This window comes from Papio anubis, chromosome 18 (genome assembly GCF_008728515.1).
Source record: "Papio anubis isolate 15944 chromosome 18, Panubis1.0, whole genome shotgun sequence".
NCBI lineage: Eukaryota > Metazoa > Chordata > Mammalia > Primates > Cercopithecidae > Papio > Papio anubis.
The window spans coordinates 54646192-54668904 of NC_044993.1; the positions used below are offsets into that span (position 1 = coordinate 54646192).

General features: G+C 45.5%; 2 protein-coding genes across 4 annotated transcripts in view; one reads left to right on the plus strand and one right to left on the minus strand.

Annotated features, from left to right (window-relative positions):
* The window catches only part of ACSM5 (acyl-CoA synthetase medium chain family member 5), a 31503-nt gene extending 29717 nt beyond the window's left edge, over nucleotides 1-1786 (minus strand). Inside the window, exon 1 of one of the 3 annotated variants that reach the window (XM_017953241.3) lies at nucleotides 1380-1786. The gene's annotated coding sequence lies outside the window, so the exon portion shown is untranslated. The remainder of the gene's footprint in view (nucleotides 1-1379) is intronic. The other 2 variants (XM_017953240.3, XM_003916624.5) reach the window with 2 other exon arrangements.
* A 4213-nt stretch (nucleotides 1787-5999) lies between these two features.
* Nucleotides 6000-22713, plus strand: part of PDILT (protein disulfide isomerase like, testis expressed) — a 45100-nt gene continuing 28386 nt past the window's right edge. The window contains exons 1-2 of the mRNA XM_003916623.5: nucleotides 6000-6254; nucleotides 11416-11624. Of these exons, the coding sequence (XP_003916672.1) occupies nucleotides 11423-11624 (202 nt within the window). The 5' untranslated portion in view covers nucleotides 6000-6254; nucleotides 11416-11422. The remainder of the gene's footprint in view (nucleotides 6255-11415; nucleotides 11625-22713) is intronic.

Below are 22713 nucleotides of genomic sequence, written 5' to 3' on the forward strand. Positions count from 1 at the left end.
ATGCTCTACTACTTCCATTAAGAAAAGTAGAAACAGGTGAGATTTATTATAATAATACATTTTATTTAACCAGATAGAGCCAAAGTATGACCATTTCAATGCATAGTCAATAGATGAATAAATTGGTAAAGAGATATTTTACATCCTTTTACTTATTTTTTGTTTATTTTGGTACTAAGTCCTCAAAATCTGATATAGATTTTACCCTTACAAACACAGGTCAATTTGGACTAGCCACACTTCAAAGGCTCAAAAGCCACAAGTGGCTGCTACATGGCATGATGTGCTTTTAGTGTCTTTAATTTTTTAAATTTTTTAAAATTAATTTTATTTTCAAAATTTTTATTATTGTTATTTTTGAGACAGTCTCACTCTGTTGTCCAGGCTAGAGTACGGTGGTGCCATCACAGCTCACTGCAGCCTCGAACTGAAGCAGTCCTGCCACCCCAGCCTTCCTACAGCTGGAACTACAGGCACTAGCCACCACATATGGCTAAATGTTTTAAAGGTTTTTTTTGTAGAAACAGGATCTCACTGTGTTGCCTAGGCAGGGCTTGAACTCCTGGCCTCAAGTGATCCTCCCAACTCGGCCTCCCAAGTGCTGGGATTACAGATGTGAGCCACTGTGCCCAGCCCAGTTTTAGTGTCTTGCTACTCAAAGTGTGATCTGGGGACCAGCAGATGGGGCCCCACCCTACACCTGTAGAATTAGAATCTGCAAGTTAACAGGATGTTCAGATGTTAAAGTTAACATGTTAAAGTTTGAGAGACACTGGCCCGGGAGCTGCATGTGACCTCAGTTTCAGTTTCCTTGCATTAAATTCCTCTTAGTAATAATAATAACAAAATATGGTAATAACAAAATGTGGTAATAACAACCGACAATAATAACATGACACAACAAGAAAAACCGTAATAGCTACAGTCTATCGAAGGCCTACTGTGTACCAAGCATTTTAAAAGTGCTTATAGGCATTATTTCATTAAATCTTTATAACAGCTCTATGCTGTAAATGTTATTTTCTCCATTTACAGATAAAGAAAGTGAGGCTTAAGGGGAAAAGTGACTTTCAGGTTTCACCTCCTGGAAAAACATAGGCCCCAGCCTCTGCAGTGGCCGCCAGGCGTAGGCCTGCGCCTCAGAAACTTCCTTTCTCTGACCCACCTCTCCTGCCCCTCACCTCTCCTGAACTCTGCCCCAATCCTTTCCTCAGTCTCCCACCCCTGGATTCCTCAGGCGCCTAAACAGCTGATAATTTAGAATCCCCAGGCCTCCTTCCCATTCCCAGACACCATTTCGGATGTCACTTCCTGGTTTAATCGGCAAAGGCCTCAGAGGCAGCTGACACCTTCGGCTGAAAACTTTCTTTCCAAATTACCTTGCTCTTGAACCAAAGTAATGCAAAAGGTCTCTGTTTTCTGCTTCAGCTGAGCGGAGCAGACCTGAATGCCTGTAAACACTGGGCTCCCTCAGAAAACAGCCTCTCACAGGGAACTTCGGCCCCAAATGCAGCCAAGAGTGGGCAGAGCCAGAACCCAGCAGCTGACACAGTGGCTTTAACTGGTCAGGGTGCGCTGAGCCAGTGAAAGTGGCCTCCTGCCAAGTTTGCTCAGTACTCACAGTGGCTGGAAGATCAGACCTCAACTGTCATGCCTGGTGGGTGCACCGAAACTGGTGGATAGATTCCCTAAAAATTCAAGTTGCCATCTAATCAGAAAAAGCAACAAGAAGATTATGATGTTTTAACAGAAAAGTTACAATAGTGATAAAAATATAAGTCAGACTTTGTTTCTTTTCTGCTTAGAACCCTCCAATAGACACAGAGAGAACAGGAGTGGTTCCAGGGAATGGCCCTAAGGCATCCCTTTGAAGTCATAGAATTGTTCTAAATTTGGATTGTGGTCATGACAGCACAACTCTGTAAATTTCCTGCAAAAAATAGTAATAATAATTGTACACTGCCAAAAGAAGTGGTGTTTGTTTGTTTTTTTGTTTGTTTTTTGAGACAGGCTCTTGTTCTGTCACCCAGGCTGGAGTGCGGTGGTGCAGTCTTGACTCACTGCAACCTCCACCTCCTGGGTTCAAGCGATCCTCCCACCTCAGCCTCCCGAGTAGCTGGGACGATAGGCACGCACTACCACGCCTGGCTAATTTTTGTATTTTTTTGGTAGAGATGGGGTTTCAACATGTTGACCAGGTTGGTCTCAATTCTTGACCTTAAGTGATCTGACCACTGTGGCCTCCCAAAGTGCTGGGATTATAGGTGTGAGCCACTGCACCTGGCACAAAGGTGGTTTTTTGAAAAAGCTTCCTACAGTTCCCTATCTCACTCACAGTCCAAGCCAAAGTCCTGACAATTGCCAGGAGTGGTGGCTTACGCCTGTAATCCCAGCACTTTGGGAGGCCAAGGTGGGTAGATCACGAGGTCAGAAGATCGAGACCATCCTGGCTAATACGGTGAAACCCTGTCTCTACTAAAAATACAAAAATTAGCCCGATGTGGTGGTGGGCACCTGTAGTCCCAGCTACTGGGGAAGCTGAGGCGGGAGAATGGTGTGAACCCGGGAGGCAGAGGTTGCAGTGAGCCGAGATCACGTCACTGCACTCCAGCCAGAGACGCAGCAAGACTCCGTCTCAAAAAAACAAAAACAAACAAACAAACAAAAAGTCCTGTCAGCTGCCTACAGGGCCCCACAGGAATTCCTGCGAGTTTTTCTCCTCAAACCCCCTGTCTCACTCTGCTCCAGCCATACTAGTCTTTTTGTTGTTTGTTCTCTGAAGTTCCTTTTAAATTATTTTTAATTTTTGTGGGTACATAGTAGGTATATACATTCATGGGTTACATGAGATATTTTGATACAGGCATGCAGTGCGTTAGAACCACATCAGGGTCCATCACCTCAAACATTTATCCTTTGTGTTACAAACAATCCAATTATACTATTGTAGTTATTTTAAGTGTATGGTTAAATTATTCTTGATGATAGTCATCCTGTTGTGCTAGCAAATACTAGGCCTTATTTATTCATTCTTACTACTTTTTTGTACCCGTTCACCATCCCCCTTCTCCTCCAACTCCCTGCAACACTTTCCAGACTCTGGCAACCATCCTTCTATTGTCTCCATGAGTTCATTTGTTTTCCTGTTTAGCTCCCACAAGTAAGTGAGAACAGAATGTTTGCTTTCTATGCCTGACTTGCTTCCCTTAATGTAATGACTTCCAGTTCCATCCATGTTGTTGCAATGACAGGGTTATGGGTGTCCTATGGAGAGGATGCTGAACCATTAACTGCCTTTCTTTGCAGTGATTCAAACATCACACCGGATTTTTATCCATCACTGTGTGTTGTTCCCCTGTGACTCTGTCTCATTTCCTGGCCTGGCCAGTTTGGCTCATTTCCACGCAGGCAGCTCCTCTCCCTTGCTGCCAAGCTTGGCCACAGGGAACCATCTTCTGGGCCTTCAGTGTCCACTTGCTCAGCATTCAGTCCTCTACTGCGACCCAGGATACAACCTCATCTCTGAATCTCCAGCCAGATCTAAAGATACAATCTCTACCCTCAGTAGGGTGTACGGACTGTTGGATATTATCTATTTTTCCGGCAGTCTAATCTCAATATCACTACTCTCCATCAGTACTTTTTAAAAGGATATATAATCATAAGACATGACAAATGTCTCATAAATGTTCAATGAAAGAACTGGATACACTTTATAGATAATATAATCACAATTTTATTTTTAAAAAGTATATATTAATCCCATACATAACAAAATATGAATGTTTCTCTAAGTAAGATGATGTATGATTTTAATTAACTCATTTCTGTATATTCTATGTTTCATAAATTAAATCCTGTTCTTTTCTAATCAGAAAGAAATTAATGTTATTTTACAAAAAGAAACTTTAAGTGGGGCACAGTGGTTCACGCCTGTAATCTCAGCACTTTGGGAGGCCAAGGCGGGTGGATCACCTGAGGTCAGGAGTTTGAGACCAGTTTGGCCAACATGGTGAAACCTCATCTCTACTAAAAATACAAAAATTAGCCGGCCATGGTGGCGCATGTCTGTAATCCGAGTTACTCAGGAGGCTGAGGCAGGAGAATTACTTGAACTCAGGAGGTGGGGGTTGCAGTGAGCCAAGATTGCACCACTGCACTCCAGCCTAGGCAAGAGAGCGAGACTCTGTCTCAAAAAATAAAATAAAAAAATAAAGAAGCAGCAGCTTTATTGGTAAATGAGTATCACCATGAAAGTGTCTATGTTATGCCAAGAAACAACTAACTGTGTCCAAGAGTGAAGGAAAGTGAATAAAGGCCATTTGAGATAATAACCCAAGTGTTTTAGTTTGTGAGGAAAAGTTGACAAGTGTGAAAGATGTCAAAATAATACATGCCAGAGTAGATGGTTGATTTGGACAGGGGAGAAAAAAGAGTCAAACATACCCCAGGAATTATTTACAAACACAGCATCCAGAAAAGGAATAATTGGCAAGAAAAGTTGAAAGGGACATGATGAGTTCAAATTAAGACATTCGGGTATTCAATGAGTGTGGTTCAACCAAGAAGAGCTTTTCTAATAGGCAGAGAGAAAACAGTCTTAATAGTAAATGCAATCAGTTGATCAAATCCAGGGGACTAAATGAGGGAGTTACTTCTAAAGGGGAATATTTGAACTCATGCATTTAAACAAGCCAACAAAAGTATAGAAGTTAAGTATGGAAAGAGAAGAGCGGGACCAGGTGCCGTGGCTCACACCTGTAATCCCAGCACTTTGGGAGGCCGAGGCGGGTGGATCCATGAGGTCAGGAGTTTGAGAACAACCTGGCCAACATGGTGAAACCCCGTCTCTACTAAAAACACAAAAATTAGCCAGACGTGGTGGCACGTGCCTGTAGTCCCAGCTACTCGGGAGGCTGAGGCAGGAGGATTGCCTGAACCCTGGAGGTGAAGGCTACAGTGAGCGGAGATGGCGCCACTACACTGTCTCAAAGAAAAAGAAAAGAGAGAGAAGAGCAAAGCTCTAGGACTAAAACCCACAGATGTTAAAATTTAGTGAAATGAATGTTAATCATCTCCATTAGTATTTAGTAAGAGTTGGGCAGCAGATAGCCAAAGGTTGCAAACTCTGACAATAATAACGATGCTAATAATATCAACAGCCTTTTCTTTATTCATTCGACAAATATTTATTGAGCACCTATCACCTGGTAAGCAAAGTAAATTATGTGCAATTTAGAAGATAATTAATGCTATGAAGAAAAATAAAACCTGGAAAGATGATGAGGAACGCCTGAGATGGGGATGGGGCCCTGACAAATTTAAACGAAGTGGCCAGGAAAGGCCCAACTGTGGAAGTGAGATTTGGGCAAAGACGGGAACAAGCTAAGAGGGTGAACCTTGAGTCTACCTGGGTAAAGAGCCTCCCTAGCAGGGAAAACCACAAGTGCAGAGGCCCTGACATCGTACTGAAAGACTGGCAGGGACACACCAGTGTGGCTGGAGCAGGGTGAGTAGCGATCTTTCTCCCCAAGGAGATGAGGCCAGGGTGGTGATGGGTGAGGGGGCTACTGCCTTCTAGGTACCGAGCTGCTCATTTTGCATAAATCATCTTGTTTTATCCCATCCCCCTCTCAGGCGTTCCTCATCATCCTTTCAGGTTTTATTTTTCTTCATAGCCTTAATTATCTTCTAAATTCCACATAATTTACTTTGCTAACAACACCCCTCTGAGTTAGATGCCATGTTACAGGCATGGAAACCGCACCTCAGAAAGAGTAAGTGACATTCTCAAGACCCTACAGCTGTTCAAGATAGAGCTGGGATTCAAATTCCAATCTATAGGCACTGAGTTCAGAACCCTCCTGGGCCATATCCAGCACCCCACAGTGAGTTTTGCTTTCTGGCCCTTCAAGTGAACTCAGCAAGGGCTGCCAGGCAGGGCCCCCTCTTACTCAACAATGGCCCATTCTTCTCCAGGGTCACCCCCGGTCCTCTAGAACCCCAGAACTCAGAACTGCTGCTGAGGCTGCTGTGGCCTCTGTATGCCCAGGAAGGGACTTCATTTCTGCCTGTGGATTTCTTTAGAATGCCCAGTCATCTGCGGGTCCTGCCCTGATCACAAGAAGAAGCCAGGAGCCTCCTCTTCAGGCTACAACCTCCCTTCTCAAGGGACCGCAGAGTTTGTGGCCCCACCCCCAGCACAGCCCCGGCTCGGCCTCAGTAACCCTGGGAGTGGCCTTGGCTTCCTGCAGGTACGAGCTTCAGTGAAAATGGGAAGTCTAACTGATGGGCCCTGCCTTGGGAGGCTTTTCTGTGCCAGGTGTCACCAGTTTAAGTTTTAAGTGTGGGTTTTGGTATAGATGGCTACACATTAGGATCAACTTGAGGACTTTTAAAAAATAGTAACAATGCCCAGACTCACCCAACCCCAAACCAATTAAATAAGAACCTATTGGGTTTGAGCTTGAACATCAGCATTTTCTATTAAACCCTCCAAGAGATTCTCAGCATAGTCATGGTTGCGAACCACTGAAATGAACCATGGATGGGGTTGGTTGTGTAAGAATTAAATTAGGCCACTCGTTCATTCATTCAACAAACATTCATTGAGCTCCAAATCTGGTGCAGGCACTGTTCTGGAGGCAAGAAAACAGCTGTGAACAACGGTATTTACATTATAAAGTTCAAAACGACGACAACAAAGTACACTCAGAAATAATAATACAAAATGTGACGCAAACAATGGTGATATGGCAGAGCGTGCTGAAAGCTGAGATGGGGTGAGACAGAGCAGCCCGGGAAGACCCTTCTGATGAGCTTGGATTTGAGCCAGGACCCAAAGAACCAGAAAAGGCTGGCGATGTGAGGGAAGGGTGCCCCAGGGAGAGGCAAAGGCCCCAGGTAGGGTGTGCCTGGGAAAGGGAAGAGGCCAGTGTGGCTCCCCAGAGTGCAGGAGGAGAGAGAGAGGAGGGCGATAAGGCCAGATGGGTCCAGAGCCAGTGGGGCCTGGTAGACCACAGAGAACGGTTTGGCTGGTGTGTGGTTTCGTGAATGGATTGTTAAAAAAAAAGAGGCAGAAACTTTTTTTGCACAATATATACAAGTGAGCACCTTTTAATAGGCAGAGTGGTGTGATGGAATTCCTGTGTCAAAAGGAAATCTCGGCCGGGCGCAGTGGCTCACAGCTGTAATCTCAGCACTTTGGGAGGCCCAGGCAGGTGGATCACCTGAGGTCAGGAGTTCAAGACCAGCCTGGCCAACATGGTGAAATCTCATTTCTACTAAAAATACAAAAATTAGCTGGGCATGGTGGCGGGTGCCTATAATCCCAGCTACCAGGGAGGCTGAAGCAGAAGAATCGCTGGAACCCAGGAGGCGGAGGTTGCAGTGAGCCAAGATCAGGCGATTGCACTCCCGCCTGGGCAACAAGAGCAAAACTCCGTCTCAAACAATAAAAATAAAAATAAAGGAAATATCTGATTGTTTTGTGGGCAATGGGTTGAGGTGAAGCGCAAAGAGTAGAAGCAGAGGCGGGATCAATGAGGAGGTTACCACACCCTCTTGGCAGGAAACCAGGGTGACTGAGACACGGGGTCTCTCCACGGCATACTGGTGAAGGGAATGCACACAGTTGGCACTCAGCAAAATATGGCTGGTGACCAGCCCCTCGATTTTGGCTATTCTCATTAATAAAAGTTTCCCATCACAGTCACTCTCCTCTGAGTAGCGGGTAGGGAGCTGATGTTGGAGCTGAGCTTGGACTTTGTGAGGCTGGGGAGATTGTGCTGGGGGACACAGCAGACCCACAGTGGTGTCAGGCTAGAGAAGCAGGTGCCGGGAGAACCAAGGGCCAAGGCTGAGAGAATAAAGGGGCAGGTCAGGGCAGGCTGGAGGTAGGATGGCTGAGAGCACAGTCCCAGGGCTGGACCAGGGTGGGCGCTACAGTCTCAGGGGAGCCCTGGGGTGTTGCAGAGCTGAGCCAGGTATTGTGGGAGAGATTGGGAGGAAAAACAGGAGCAGGGCAGAGAGAGGCTATTTCTCCCACACTCCCAGAAATGCAAATACAATAGTTCACTTCTTTGCTTCCCTTAGTCAAATGTCGACTTCTAAATGAAGCTTTCCCGTGGTCACCCTATTTAAAATATCGGCTGGGCGCGGTGTCTTATGCCTGTCATCGCAGCACTTTGGGAGGCCGAGGTGGGTGGATCACCTGAGGTCAGGAGTTCCAGACCAGCCTGGCCAACACGGCGAAACCTTGTCTCTACTGAAAATACAAAAATTAGCCGGGCATGGAGGCATGTGCCTGTAATCCCAGCTACTCCTGAGGCTGAGGCAGGAGAATCCTTTGAACCAGGGAGGCGCAGGTTGCAGAGAACCAAGATCGCACCACTGCATTACGGCCTGGGTGACAGAGTGAGATCTTGTCTCAAAAAAAAAAAAGAAAGAAAGAAAAGAAGAAAATACCAACACTCCTCCCCGACTCCATCACTTTCGAATCTTCTGTTATCCCCCTTTTCTCCTTTGCATTACCATCATCTGACACACTATTGATCGCATCTATTTATTTCACTGTGTTTCCCACCACTAAGATGCAAGGAATATTGTTTGTATCCCTGGCACCTAGAATGGTACTTAACATGTTTTAAGACTTCAAAAATATTTGATGAATGAATGAGTGAGCGAACAGGAGCTGTGACTGGCTCCGTGGAGCCAGAGGGAAGCCTGGTGGCCAGAGTCTGACCGTGGAGGGCTCTCCTCGCCAGCCAGTGGGGCTTGGTCTCCGTCCTGTTCGACCTGAAGCACTGGAAACATTTGAGGCTCATAACCCAGCCCGCCCAGGTTAGCAGGAAACCTGACACCTCCCACTACCCTTTCCTTGATCAGGAACCCAGGGAAACACTCTGTCAAAGGCCTGGGAGGCGAGGGCGTGAGGACGAGCCCACTGTAGCCGCTCCTGCCTAGCTTTTGCTCAGAGCCTCAGCCCTCCACAGTGGTTGAGCTGGGCCCGTGGTTCAGCTCTGTACCCTGAAGGAGTCCAGCTGACTCAAGGTCTCCTCTGTCCTCCAGTCTCCTCTGTCCTCCAGCAAGTGCCATCCAGACTTCTCAGAGAGGGTCTCACAACCTTGAATTTCAAGGTTTCTTCTCTGAAGGCCCCTTGGGGCTTTTGCAGATCTGGCTCCCTCCTGCCAGCCAAGGGATACTGGGCACCAAGGAGGTTTGGAAGGTTTGAAGGGACTGTCAGGCCTAGAATGGTTCTGGGTGACCCTTACATTTATATCACAACGAAGGGGTTATTCAAGTGCTTTTCTGTAGAATAAAAACTAACTCTCTAGTACTTTGATGTCTCCAGCTAGGCAAAGAATTCTTAGGCAGCCATTTCTCTCACAAGTAAGTGCATCAATGAACAAATAAACAAGCAGGTAAATTAGTCCTAAGAACAAGGGTTCCACCTGATAGTCATCACGGCTGTACCAGGCTCAGTCCGGGCTGGTAAGTGGCATGTCACCTGGTGAATCCTGGGACCCTGAGATCATTAGGGACTCAAGGCTGAGCTGACGGTGATGAGCCTTTTGACCGAGACACAGATTTAAATGGTCTGTATCATTCAGCTGTCCAGAAAACCAGGTTATCTACCTGCCCCTCTTCCTCTTCTCCACTTGCCCTTTGTTGGTTTCATTTGACCGTGTGCTTCTCAAGCTACAAACTGAATGATAGATTTACCTGGGAGAGGCTTAGGAGACAAAACAATTGATGACAATTCATGGATTTCATTCGGGTCCTGATTTAAACAGACTTAAAATTTATGAGGCCATCAGGGTAATTCGCACACTGTCTAGATATTTGAGGATATGATGACATTATTGTGCATTTCATTAAGTATGATAATAGTATTGAGGTTATTGTGTTGTTTTGAAAAATCCTTATCTTTTAAATATTTATAATAAAGTATTTATGGGTGAAATGACATGATTCCCAGAACTGGATTCAAAATAATCCAGGGCAGAGAGTCAAGAATACAAATAAAATAACATTGGTCATGACTATAAGTGAAGTTGAGTGATGGGTACCTTGGGGGTACATTACACCATCTCTCTGTTTTTGTACACGTTCAAAATTTCCCAAATAGAAGTTGAAATAAAACAAAAGAATCATCTGGGGAGCTTTTGAAACATGTAGGTATCTAGACCCCATCCTGGGCAATTCTGAATTAATTGGTCTGGAATGAGATTGAGTGTCGGTGTTCTCCTAAAAGCTCCCCCAGAGGATTTTCATGTGTATCCAGGGTTAAAAAGAGCTAATCAAGCAAAAAAAAAAAAAAAAGATAATCTGATTCCATTTATATTTAAAAACATACATTCAGGCCGGGAGTGGTGGATCATGCCTGTAATCCTAGCACTTTAGGAGGCTGAGGCAGGCAGATCACTTGAGGTCAGGAGTTCAAGACCAACCTGGCCAACATGGTGGAACCCCATCTCTACTAAAAACACAAAAATTAGCTGGGTGTGGTGGTAGGTATCTGTAATCTCAACTACTTGGAAGGCTGAGGTGGGAGGATCACTAGAGTGAGCCTCTGGAACCCAGGATGTGGAGGTTGCAGTGAGCTGAGACTGTGCCACTGCACTCCAGCCTGGGCGACAAGAGCAAAACTCCATCTCAAAAAAAAAAAAAAAAATCTATCTTTCTATCTCTCTCTCTCTATATATAGATATAGATATATTCAAAGGTATGTTTATATAGGTATTTTCAATATCTGTAAGGATTCATTCCATACTTCTAAGAGTCACTTTCTCAGCAGTGAGAGAATGGAAGAGATTTTTACTTTCTTCTTGACATTTGTATTGTATTGCTTGAAACTTTTACAAGTGTGTATTATAGTTATGACTTTTTAAATATTTACACTTGATAAAATATGTTCAAAAATTAAACAGGGTACACTGCAAGGTAGTGAGCTTCCCTTCACAGGGGCATTCAAGCAGGAGCTGGAGGAAGGTGAAGCGGGGACATTGTGGACAGAGGGATTCCTGGGGGGTTGTGATGGGGGATTGAACCAGTTATCTCTGAGATTCAGAGGCTCACCCGAGGACTCTGAAATGGGACCTTATCTCTGCACAAGTCTCGCCTCCTGGCTGGGAAGTCAGTAGGCTTGAGCGGTCTGCGTTTGCTTCCGCATCCAGCTGCTGCCAGTGGGTTGTTGCTGCTCTAAGGTTCCCCATACAGTCACCACTGGGCTGAGGTTGACCTAATACTTTGCTTCTTCTCCAGGGCTGCTGCCAAGCTGCAGGCATTGCTGGGAGACAATGCCCAGGCCACATTCACCCTACGTGAACCGGCTGGACAAGGACGGGGGATTGATGACGTGGGGCTCCACCACCTGTGTTGATAAGGTCTCTGTTCCTTCTCTGGCCCCTGCAGGACAGCCATGGACCTGCTCTGGATGCCCCTGCTGCTGGTGGCCGCTCGTATCTCTGCTGTCCACAGCTCACCAGAGGTTAACGCTGGTGTTTCCAGCATCCACATAACCAAACCTGTGCACATCCTGGAGGAACGCAATCTCCTAGTGCTAACGCCCGCTGGCCTGACCCAGATGCTGAACCAGACCCGCTTCCTCATGGTGCTTTTCCGTGAGTGCCCCCATCCTGGGTGAGGGATGATAGATGGGATGAGGCCTGCCTCCTTGTGTCTGGGGGCCAGAAGAGTTTTATATATTGCTAAACACATAAGAACACATATTATTTAAAACAGACATTTAATATATATCGACAGCATCATCTCCAATCTCCAGACGAGAATACTCCAGGGAGGTTAGGCAAATTGCAATATATTATGCCATCCCTCCAGTCTTGGATTTGTATGTGGCTCCTCTGTCCCACTGAAGAGGAGCCAGGCTTTAACCCCAGGTGTCTATATTATTCTGAGCCTCAGTCTTTCTCCTCCATAAAATGGGTGTGAACCTAATGACACACTGGATTATAGTGAAGATTAAATGAGATGTGGTAAGTTCCTGGAACACAACTGGAGAGAAATAAATGATGGCAGTCTGGGGCAAGCTCTTGAGACAGGAATTTTTAGACTGTCACTTTTTTGTTTGTTTTGAGACAGGGCCTTGCTCTGTCACCCAGGCTGGAGTGCAGTGGCACAATCCCAGCTCACTGCAACCTCCGCCTCCTGGATTCAAGCAATTCTCCTGCATCATGCACCCGAGTAGGTGGGACCACAGGTGCCCCCCACCACACCTGGCTAATTGTTGTAATTTCTGTATTTTCAGTAGAGACAGGGTTTTACCATGTAGGCCCGGCTGGTCTCGAACTCCTGACCTCAAGTGATCTGCCCACCTTGGCCTCCCAAAGTGCTGGGATTACAGGCATGAGCCACTGCGCCCGGCTGAGACCATCACTTTTGCTATCAGATTTGCAGGCCTGGTTTTTTTTCTTTGGACATTTTGCATCAGCAGACATTTTGGGGGACAGAGCAGACTGCTTCTTCCTGAGGCATTGGGACCGAGCCATGCCCTGGGACAGAATGTAAGGGATTTTCATAACAACTTCCCCATAGTGAGCATTCATGGCGTGCCAGGCACTGTCCTAAGCGCTGCTTTAAATGTGACATCATTCCATCCTCACGACCCCGTGTGGTGGGTACGATTCATCTCCCTATCTGATAGTTGAGGAAACGGAAACTCAGAAAGGATCAGCAATTTTCCCAAGGTCACACAGCACAAGTAGAGACCACAGACCCCATGTTGTACCATGCTTTATATGGCAGGATTTAGAGAATTAGACTGCAGGTGTGAACACTGGATTGGAATCCTGTGTTCAGAGCCACTCCTGGAAAATGGCTGGCTCCGTGTCAGTCCCCAAGGCCTGCTTCCAGGACGTGCCTGCCCAGCACTAGGTTCCCAGAGGCTCGGCAGAGCCTAAGGTTCCAGGGAAGATCAGGGCAGGGGAGGCAGGGCGCCTTTCCCTTCTTGGTTTTCACCTGCTTCCCCAGCTGCCCCTCCACCCACACTCCCCTTTGCTCCTCCTTTCGGCTATTGTTCTGAGATAGCCCTATCTCCCTTCTCTGTGTGCTGCCCTCTGACCAGAACCATTTACAGACTCCCTTTTATTTCTAGTCCAATGAGTGCAATGTAGTGAGATAAGGTCAGTTTCGGAGGTTCACAGTCCTACGTTCAGAGGCTGAGTTCTGCCACTTACTAGCCTGGTGGCCTTGGGCTGGTGACCTTGAGCATTCTGAACTTCTGTTTACTTGACTGTAAAATGGGGAATTTAATAACATTTATAGGCCAGGCGTGGTGGCTCATGCCTGTAATCCCAGCACTTTGGGAGGCCGAGGTGGGAGGCTCTCTTGAGCTCAAGTGTTCAAGACCAGTCTGAGCAACATGGCAAAACCCCACCTTTACCAAAAAGAAAAATACAAAATCAGCTAGGAATGGTAGCACACACGTGAAATCCCAGCTACCTGGGAGGCTGCGGTGCGAGAATCGCTTGAGCCCAGGAGGTCAAGGCTGCAGTGACCCGTGATCGCACCACCACACTCCAGCCTGGCTGACAGAGCGAGGCTCTGTCTCAAAATAAATAAATAAATATGTACATACATAAAATTTATAACTCCTAGGGTTATTGTGGGGATTAAGTGAAATCATGTGCTTAGCACAGTGACTGATGCGTAATAAGAACTTAAGGAGATGTTGGCTTCCGCTCTCATCATCCTCACCCATTTTCTCATCTGTACAAGGTTAACAATTCCTCTCTTGCAGGTTGTTGTGGTGATGAAAGTGGGTTCAGATATGCAGTCCCTTGTCATAGTGGGCACTCCACAGGCAGGAGCTATCACCACGGGGTTCTTATTCACCCCACATTTATGCAGCTCAATGCCAGGTCATGGGTGGACTCCATGGGTGTCTTGGTTTCTGCTCTCAAGGACTTTACAGTTTAAGCCAGGAATGTCACAAGACATGAGAAACCCTTTAAAACAAAGTGTGATTAAGTCATGCAATTAAAATAGTCTAAATTGTACACTTTGGGTGCTCTAAAGTGGAGAAGTAATGGTGTGAACTCGTCCTCAGAAGTGGTTCTTCCAACTGCAGCAGCTGAGTGACCTTCTCTGGCTTGGTTCCTGCTCCCTTATGTCCTGGAGTGCATGAGGGATTCCCAGGCCAATGCAAATGCATCTGGATGCTTGAAGTTTGCCTTGAAGTGAGATACATAGTCTGTTAGGCTTCCCTGTAATGCCCAGTGATAGATAATCAAAGCCAAAGAGTTAGTAGAAGTCATTAAAATTTATGGTTGTTGATGTCCATATTTAATCAAAGACCTCATGCCAAGCACTGGTAAACTCTATAGAATCTCTCTTAGCCTGAATCACTCGTGCATCTTGGTTCTTATGCAACATCAAGGTTTGGTGTAATGTACATTGGGATCCAGGCAAGCCTGAGTGTAAAGCTGAGTTCTTCCGTAAACTGCATATGTGGCCTTGGGTGAGTTTCTTCCTGTCTCACTTTCACCTGTAAAGCGAAAATATTGAAAGTGGTATAGTCATTAGAGGGATGAACTGAAAGGCTGTCTATTACCTGACATGTGGAAGTTGCTCAATAAACATGAGCTCCCATTCTCCCTTGCCCTGTGGCACTGAGGCAAATGCAGTTCATCAACCCTGTGTCAGTTAGGACAGAGTTCAACTGCAACTAATTAAGAATCTGCTGATGGTGATGTCTTCATCTGTTTGTGTTGCTACAAAGGAATACCTGAGGCTGGGTAATTTATAAACAGTGAAGGTTTATTTGGTTCACAACTCTGCTGGTTGGAAGTTGGGCATCTGGCGAAAGGTTCAAGCTGCTTCTACTCATGGTAGAATGTGAAGGGGGAGCTGGTGTGGGCAGCGATCACATATGAGAGGGGAACAAGAGGGAGGGGCAGCAGATGTCAGGCTCTTTTTAACAACCAGCTCTTACAGAAACTAATAGAGTGCGAACTCACTCATTACCTTGGTGACAGCATCAAAACATTCGTGAGGGATCCACCTCTATGATCCAAACACCTCCTATTAGGCCCCTCCTCCAACACTGGGGAACAAATTTCAAATGACATTTAAAAAAAGTCAAACTAACCAAATATAGCAGCTGGCTTAATCCAAGAGCTGATCTCACACACTGTGTGAGGTGGGATAGGCAGTCAATGCCTGGTATAGCAGCTCCACAGCTTCAGGGACAAGCCTCCTTCTATTTTCTTACTCCCTTATCCTTGACACATTACAACTCATGGTCACAAGACGGCTGCTGTGCTTCTTGCATTGCACTGGACGTTCCAGCTAGAAGCAAAAAGGGATAGGCAAACAACAAAGGGATAAAATACATCAGCCACCTATGTCCCTTTAAAAAAATAAAACTTTCCCAGAGCTGCATCCAATCACTTTGGTAACGTCTTAATGGCTAGAACTTGGGCCCATGGATGTTTCTAACTGAGAAGTCTGGAATGGTGAATATTTTAGGTTTCCAACCTCTTTAGCTGAGGAAGCAAAACAAAAGGAGGTTATAAATGGCTGATTCTCAGTATTTGCCACAAGATGCAAGGTTATAGGCTAACTTCAATGTGCCAAGCGTCTTATTAGTTCTTTGCATATTGTGGGGTCAATTAATATGAGATCAATGAAATCACTTAAAGAAATAAATTCTAGAATGTATTGCCCACTTTAATACTCAAACTTCTTCTTTGCTCTAATTTTGACTAGTTGTCTTAAAAATCACTGTATTTACTGGGAAAGCTAACTGCTATAACAATCTAGGTTCATAAGGGTCCATGTCATCTTAGTTCCAGGTGGATCTGCAGAGAAGCTCTGCTCCATACAATCATTCAGGCACCCAGGCTCCTTCTACCTAGGGCCTGAGCCGTTCCTTAGGGCCTAGAGTACTCCACAGAAAACTCTGCCTCCAGCCAGCAAAGGGAGAGGGAGGCCAGGATGTGCTTCTGGGTCAGGCTAGGCCTGGAAATGATACCCATCTGTGCCACTCAATGTATAGGCCATAAGCCAGCAATGTCAGCTTCACTCAGGAGCTCATAGAAATTCAGACTCCCACCAGGCGCGGTGGTTCCCGCCTATAATCCCAGAACTTTGGGAGGCCAAGGGTGGTAGATCATGAGGTCAGGAGATTGAGACCATCCTGGCTAACACGGTGAAACCCCGTCTCTACTAAAAATACAAAAAATTATCCGGGTGTGGTGGCGGGCGCCTGTAGTCCCAGCTACTCGGGAGGCTGAGGCAGGAGAATGGCGTGAACCCAGGAGACGGGGCTTGCAGTGAGCCGAGATCACCACTGCACTCCAGCCTGGGTGACAGAGCAAGACTCCGTCTCAAAAAAAAAAAAAAAAAAAAAAAAGAAAAAAAAAAAAAGAAATGCAGACTCCCAGGTTTCATCCTAGATGCACTGAATCAGAATCTGCATTTTAACAAGATTCTCAGGTGATTCATGTACATTAAAGTGTGGAAAGCACTGGTGTACATCATTTCTACCCACATTTCACTGGCCAGATCACTGCCCTATAGCCATGCTTATCTGTAAGAGAGGTTGGGAAATGTAGTATGACTGTGTACCCCAAGAGGATAAAGAAACAAGGCCTGGGGAACCCACAACATTGCCTTCCTTTCATCACATTGCACCTGCTTTTTGCTGTAAAAGCCTTGAAATGACCTTTGTTCAGAAGTAATTCAAGGCTGGGCGGGCTGAGAGGCAGCCTAGTGGAATAAGCTCTTTAAGACAGTGAACCACCAGGAAAAGATTTCTCTTCTGGGCAGGAATGTCAAAAACTATTTTCTCCAAGAGACTGCTTTTATTGACTGTGGCTCAGGTTAGCTTTCAAGGGACAGCTGTTTCTCAAATCCAGTGGACACTTGACAACCCTCACCTTCCTTGACCTTCTTTGCATATTCATGCCAAGACCCCCTAATGCCTGGTTTCCATGAACTCAATCTCTTCTGGTTCCTATGGACCTCTCTGGCTCCTTTTTCACAGTTCTTTTCTATGACTCCTACTCTTTCCCATAACATTGAAACTAAGGATACAACAGGCAGCCCAGGAACTGAGCCCATGAGTTGGCAGCTGGCCCATGCAGTGTTTAAAAGAAATGAAACATGTCACAATTAAAACTGAATTTGCATCAGCTCTTCAAAAAATCAGAAGATCTGGAAGCACTGGCCCTCAGTCCTACACGGTGACAACTGGCTGAAGCTGAGTTGTGATTTTTCCTTGTGGTCAGAGAACATGCTTATCAATTTGCCATATTCCTGTCCTGCCAACCTCACACTGTCACACTCTCTGCTTTATCCCCATGACATTTGAGTCTATTTCCTTGCCGGAAATTCGGTCTTCCAATCTCCTTCCTCAATCCTTGTCCTTCTCATTTGAGGTATACTCTGTGAGTGGTGCCACTTACATGAGGAAATTTGGGGATGTGGGAGCATCAATAAGTCAGTCCCCCTGAGTCCCGGTGCCTCCCCAGCTAGGTTATGCTGCCACTTCATGGAAGCATGAATCGCCTTCTTTTTGTACCCTTAACACTTACGGTTCCCACAAGGAATGTCCAATTGGGTCATTTTTGCCTCCATCCAATACTGAACATGCCTGTTGCTTGAAGTTTCATCAACGTAGTTCCAAGCTTCTGACCTCCCTCTAGCTCAGACTGTTCATCAGGATGCCAGTTTGATTTTACTTCAAAGCCCTTTGAGCAATACCTTGTAAGAGAAATCCACCCTGGACCATTTTCTTTACATGAGCCTGTGAGCAGGGCAGGCATTTCCACTTTGCTGAAAGACTCCTCCAGCTATTTCTGCACATCCCTCATCCACACTAGAATTCAGGCCAGCACTTGTGCATCTGTTTCACGGTTACTTTTACAGGGAAGAGCAGAGAACCTTGCAGTCTTACTCCACTTGCTGTGGAACTGATAAACTAATGGTTTGCACAGATGAAACATCCAAACCATCTCTTTTGCTGTAGCCCTAATTTCTAATCTGGGACCCTCAATGGAGGTGTTGAAAGGCTTAGAGCCATACATTTACACAACCACAAAACACACCTCAACACATTCCCCTTCCAAAAATGGTGTAGTGGATGGATAAGGCTGGGAAACCTGTCCAGTCCGCACGAGAATAGTAGGCTCTGCCCTGTTTTAACCAGGGCAGAAGGGTGAGTTCATGGTTCTTTAATTCTTATTACATAAGAACTGACACTAAATCTGGGGCTACAGAGGGAGCCAATCAATTTCACATTCTTCAATTGCATTCGACAACAACAATGTGCATACTTCAAAGCTAAAGCCTTTCCACTAGCAGGTATTCCAGAGCAGTGAACTCGACAGCAGCAAAAATTTTCTTATCTAAAAGGGACACTCAATTAATCTCATTACATTTGAATCTTTGATTCCTGCCAATACACAATTAAATTCAAAATGAGTTCTCAAAAAAATTAGCAGGCTTTCTAAAGTGGCCTTTGGAAAAACAAATCACTTGGGGAAAGCACTATAAAAGCTTTCTTTAAGGGTAAATGGGCTCTTCGAAAAAGAGATTATTTTCAGATACTGCCCCCAGGGACCGCCCGAGTCGCTCAAATCCTTAATGGATGACCAGCTTTCTCTTCTCTCTGAGAACTCCAGGCCAAGAGCCAGGGGTTGAGGGAGCTTTCCTCTCAATGTTCCTCGCAGTCCCAAATGCCACATGTCCACAACAGACCTCAACATCTTTGATTTGGTCCCAACAATCTGCTGCTTTGTATGTCCTGCCTTCACTGACAGTACCACCATCCACTCAGTGTCAAAGTCAGAAACCTCAAGGTTGTTCTTGATTCCTCTACGCTCACATGCAATCCATCATCACATCCTGTAGATGCCACTTTCTAAATCCCTTCAATCTCTGTTATCCCCATCCCGCCACCACAGCCTTGGTTCTGGCCTCATTATACCTCACCTGAACCACTGCAACAGCCTCTGAGATGGTCTCCCTGCCTTCTCCAACGCTGTCCTGCAATGCACCCAGAGAGACTTCCTCTAAAATGCAAATCTGATCAGGTCACTCAGTAGCTACGGTCTTCTGCTTGATCTAGCCCACGGCTACAGCCTCTGGGCCTTTGCACTTGCAGCTTCCGTAGTATCCTTCCTACACTCCTTCACCTGGATTGTGAAGTTCATGCCCCTCATTGGTAGGCTGTGTCCACCTTCACTCCCCCTTAGTCTGGCTGGGAGGCCTTCCTATGCTCCCACTGCCTTCTTTTTACCCTCTTTTTCATAGCATTTGCCATATGGTATCAAAACTGCTTTTCATCATGTACATTTCGTGATGTTGGGGGCCAAATCTTACTCATCTCCTGATTCCTAACATTCAGCATTGTGCTTGGAGCATGGTAGGCTTCCATAGACGTTAAACAAATGAATAGATGGGTGAATGAGATTTCCTTTGACCCATAATTTTCTTCATCTACATTTACTTGAATGAATCAAGGAGAGGGGATTAACTACCATTAGTGGGGAGAGGTCAAGATAAGATTAGGAGCTGTCTAGGGTCCTTTATCGCTTGTCTCTAAGGCAGAGGTGATAAGATTCTGTCCTGGGAGTAAGTTAGATGATGATGGTGAGCATGATGTGGAGATGGTAATGTGGATGGAATAATGATGAAGATGATGATGATGACAATGGTGATGATGGTGATGATAATGGCTATTAATTATGGTGGTGATGATGACAATGGTGATGATGGTGACAATGGCAATGATGGTGATGATAATGGCTATTAACTATGGTGGTGATGATGACAAGGGCGATGATGGTGCTGGTGATAATGATTAAGATGATGACGACAATGGCGATGATGGTATTAGTGATCATGATTATTAACTATGGTGATGATGATGACAAGGGCGATGATGGTGCTGGTGATGATTGTTATGATGGTGATGACAATAGCAATGATGGTACTGGTAATAATGATTATTAACTATGCTGATGATAATAACAATGGTGATGATGGTGCTGATGACCATGATCATTATGGTGATTATGATGACAACTGCGATGATAGTGCTGGTGATGATGACTGTCATGACGATGGTGATGACAGTGGTGATGATAGTGCTGGTGATGATGGTTATGGTGATGATAATGACAACAGTGGTGATGATGATGACAAAGGCCATTTATCAAGCACCTGTGTTTCAGGCACTGCACTTGATAACTTTGTCCCCATCTTGTATATGAAGCATGTAAATGTCAGAAAGGTTAGATCACTTGCCCAAGGTCACACAACTGGTAAGTAGTGAAGCCTGGGTTTGAGACCAAGCTTGACACCAAAACTGGTGCTAAATTCACCTTCTTACACTGTGCTGATCATTGGAAACTTCATTCTTTCAGTATTTATTGAATACTGGTTATTTGCCAGATATATTGTAGGCACTGAAGATACGGTGGTGAACAAAACAGATGATCATCCTTGCCCTCCTGGAACTGACATCCTGGAGACAGAAGACAAAAGATAAACAAACAAATAAGTAAAACACATAGTATTTTCTATGGTTAAAAGTACTATGGAGAAAAATAGAGAAGAGTGATAGGGAATGCATGAGGTGGACGGAGATGAGGCTGTAGTATTAAATAGGATGGCCAGGGACAGCTTTCCTAGAAAGGTAACACTTTAGCAAAGATCTTAAGATGGTGAAGGAGTGATCCATGCAGATTTAGGGCAGAAGGAACAGCAAGTAAAAATACCCTGGGGTGAGGGAGATTGTATCCATGTGGCTAAAGATACAGGGTTTCTGAAGAGAAGAGAAGTAGAAAATGAGGCCAGAAAAATAAGGAGGTACAGATCTTTTAAAAACTTAAAGGCCATTGCAATGGTCAGAACAAATTGGTGGCTGGCCTCTGAGAAACAAGAAGAGATTGATGACAATCCTGAAGTCCCTATCGACTGTGAGCACCTCTGTATACCGTGCATGGCCCTATGCAATGGGGAGAGGGATATTCTCAGAATATTTTTTTCATGCTTGATCAGAAGTTGGATCTAAAGTAGGGTTTCTCATCCTAAGCCCTATGGACATTTGACTAGACAATTCTTTGCTTGTAGGGCTGGGGCTGTCCTGTGCATTGTAGAATGTTTAGCAGCATCCCTGGCCTCTATCCACTAGATGCCAGTAGCATCTCTTTTTCCAGTTGTGACAACCAAAATGCCTCCAGACCTTGCAAAATGTCCCCCATAGAGAACCACTGGTCTAAAGAAAGGCAGACTTAAGTTCCTTGTGCTGGGATCAAACTCCAGTTCCCATGCTCATCACCTCCCCATCACCCATCAGCCCCTCCTCTGACTCACATTCACTGCTCAGAGAGGAACCTGGGGTTTTCTACTAAAGATCAGGCAAACATTAATTCTAGGTCCATTAGCCATTAGCACATCTACACATCAAGCAGACAGTCAGGGAGCCACTGCCTATTGTAACATGGCCCTGAGTCCCATGTGCTTACCCTGAAACCCACGTGAGAGCCCTATAATAGGCCTAGAACTTGTGATGGATGGTTTGGTGATGGTCACTGTTGTTCCCTTTCATCAGTAGCCAGAAGATCTTTGGGATTCCTGACATCGCCATGGGACCCTCCCTTCCCAGAGAGAATCTGGTCAGAGCAATACCAGAGAGTCTCCTCCTATGTCATCAAAATAGCTAATGTTTATTTGTACCAAAGTTTTGCGCACCTTGTCTTATTTTGTAGGATCACTCTAAGATGTAGGATCTATTAATAACCCCACTTTATGAAAGAGGAAACTGAGTCACAGAGACTTAAAAAAATAAAAACAACTTTCCTGGGCTACAAGCACTGTAAACCACCATAACTGCCTCTGATACGATAACCTAAGGAATTTATGTTAATTGAGCATCTAGTATATGGCAGACAATGAGCTAGGACCTGAGAGCTCAGGGCCTGACGGAAGTTGGGCCCATGGGCGTTCTTGGCCTCACAGCAAAGGGGTCTCTGTCCATCTACAGCCCACTGGGCACTGCTCAGCCTAAGTGCCAATACACATGTGAGTTGTCTCCACACCCGGCCAAACTGGCATTTCCAGTTGACCAGGGCAGAACGTAGATGCTGAGACCTGAGGGGTGTATGCATTCATTTCACACCTACAAACTTGGAATTCAAGGTTCCAGAACCCGGAAGGAAAACCAATTTGCAATTTTATTTTTTATTTTTTATTTTTTTTGAGATGGAGTTTCACTCTTGTTGCCCAGGCTGGAGTACAATGGCGCAATCTCAGCTCACCGCAACCTCCATCTCCCGGGTTCAAGCGATTCTCCTGCCTCATCCTCCCGAGTAGCTGGGATTACAGGCATGTGCCACCACACCAGGCTAATTTTGTATTTTTAGTAGAGACGGGGGTTTCTCCATATTGGTCAGGTTGGTCTCGAACTCCTGACCTCAGGTGGTCTGCCCGCCTCAGCCTCCCAAAGTGCTGGGATTACAGGCGTGGAGTCACCACACCTGGCCCAATTTGCAAAATTTTTTAAATGAGAAGCCAGAAAATCAGACTCTAAATTTTTTTTTTTTTTTTTTTTTTTTGAGACGGAGTCTCGCTCTGCCGCCCAGGCTGGAGTGCAGTGGCCAGATCTCAGCTCACTGCAAGCTCCGCCTCCCAGGTTCACACCATTCTCCTGCCTCAGCCTCCCGAGTAGCTGGGACTACAGGC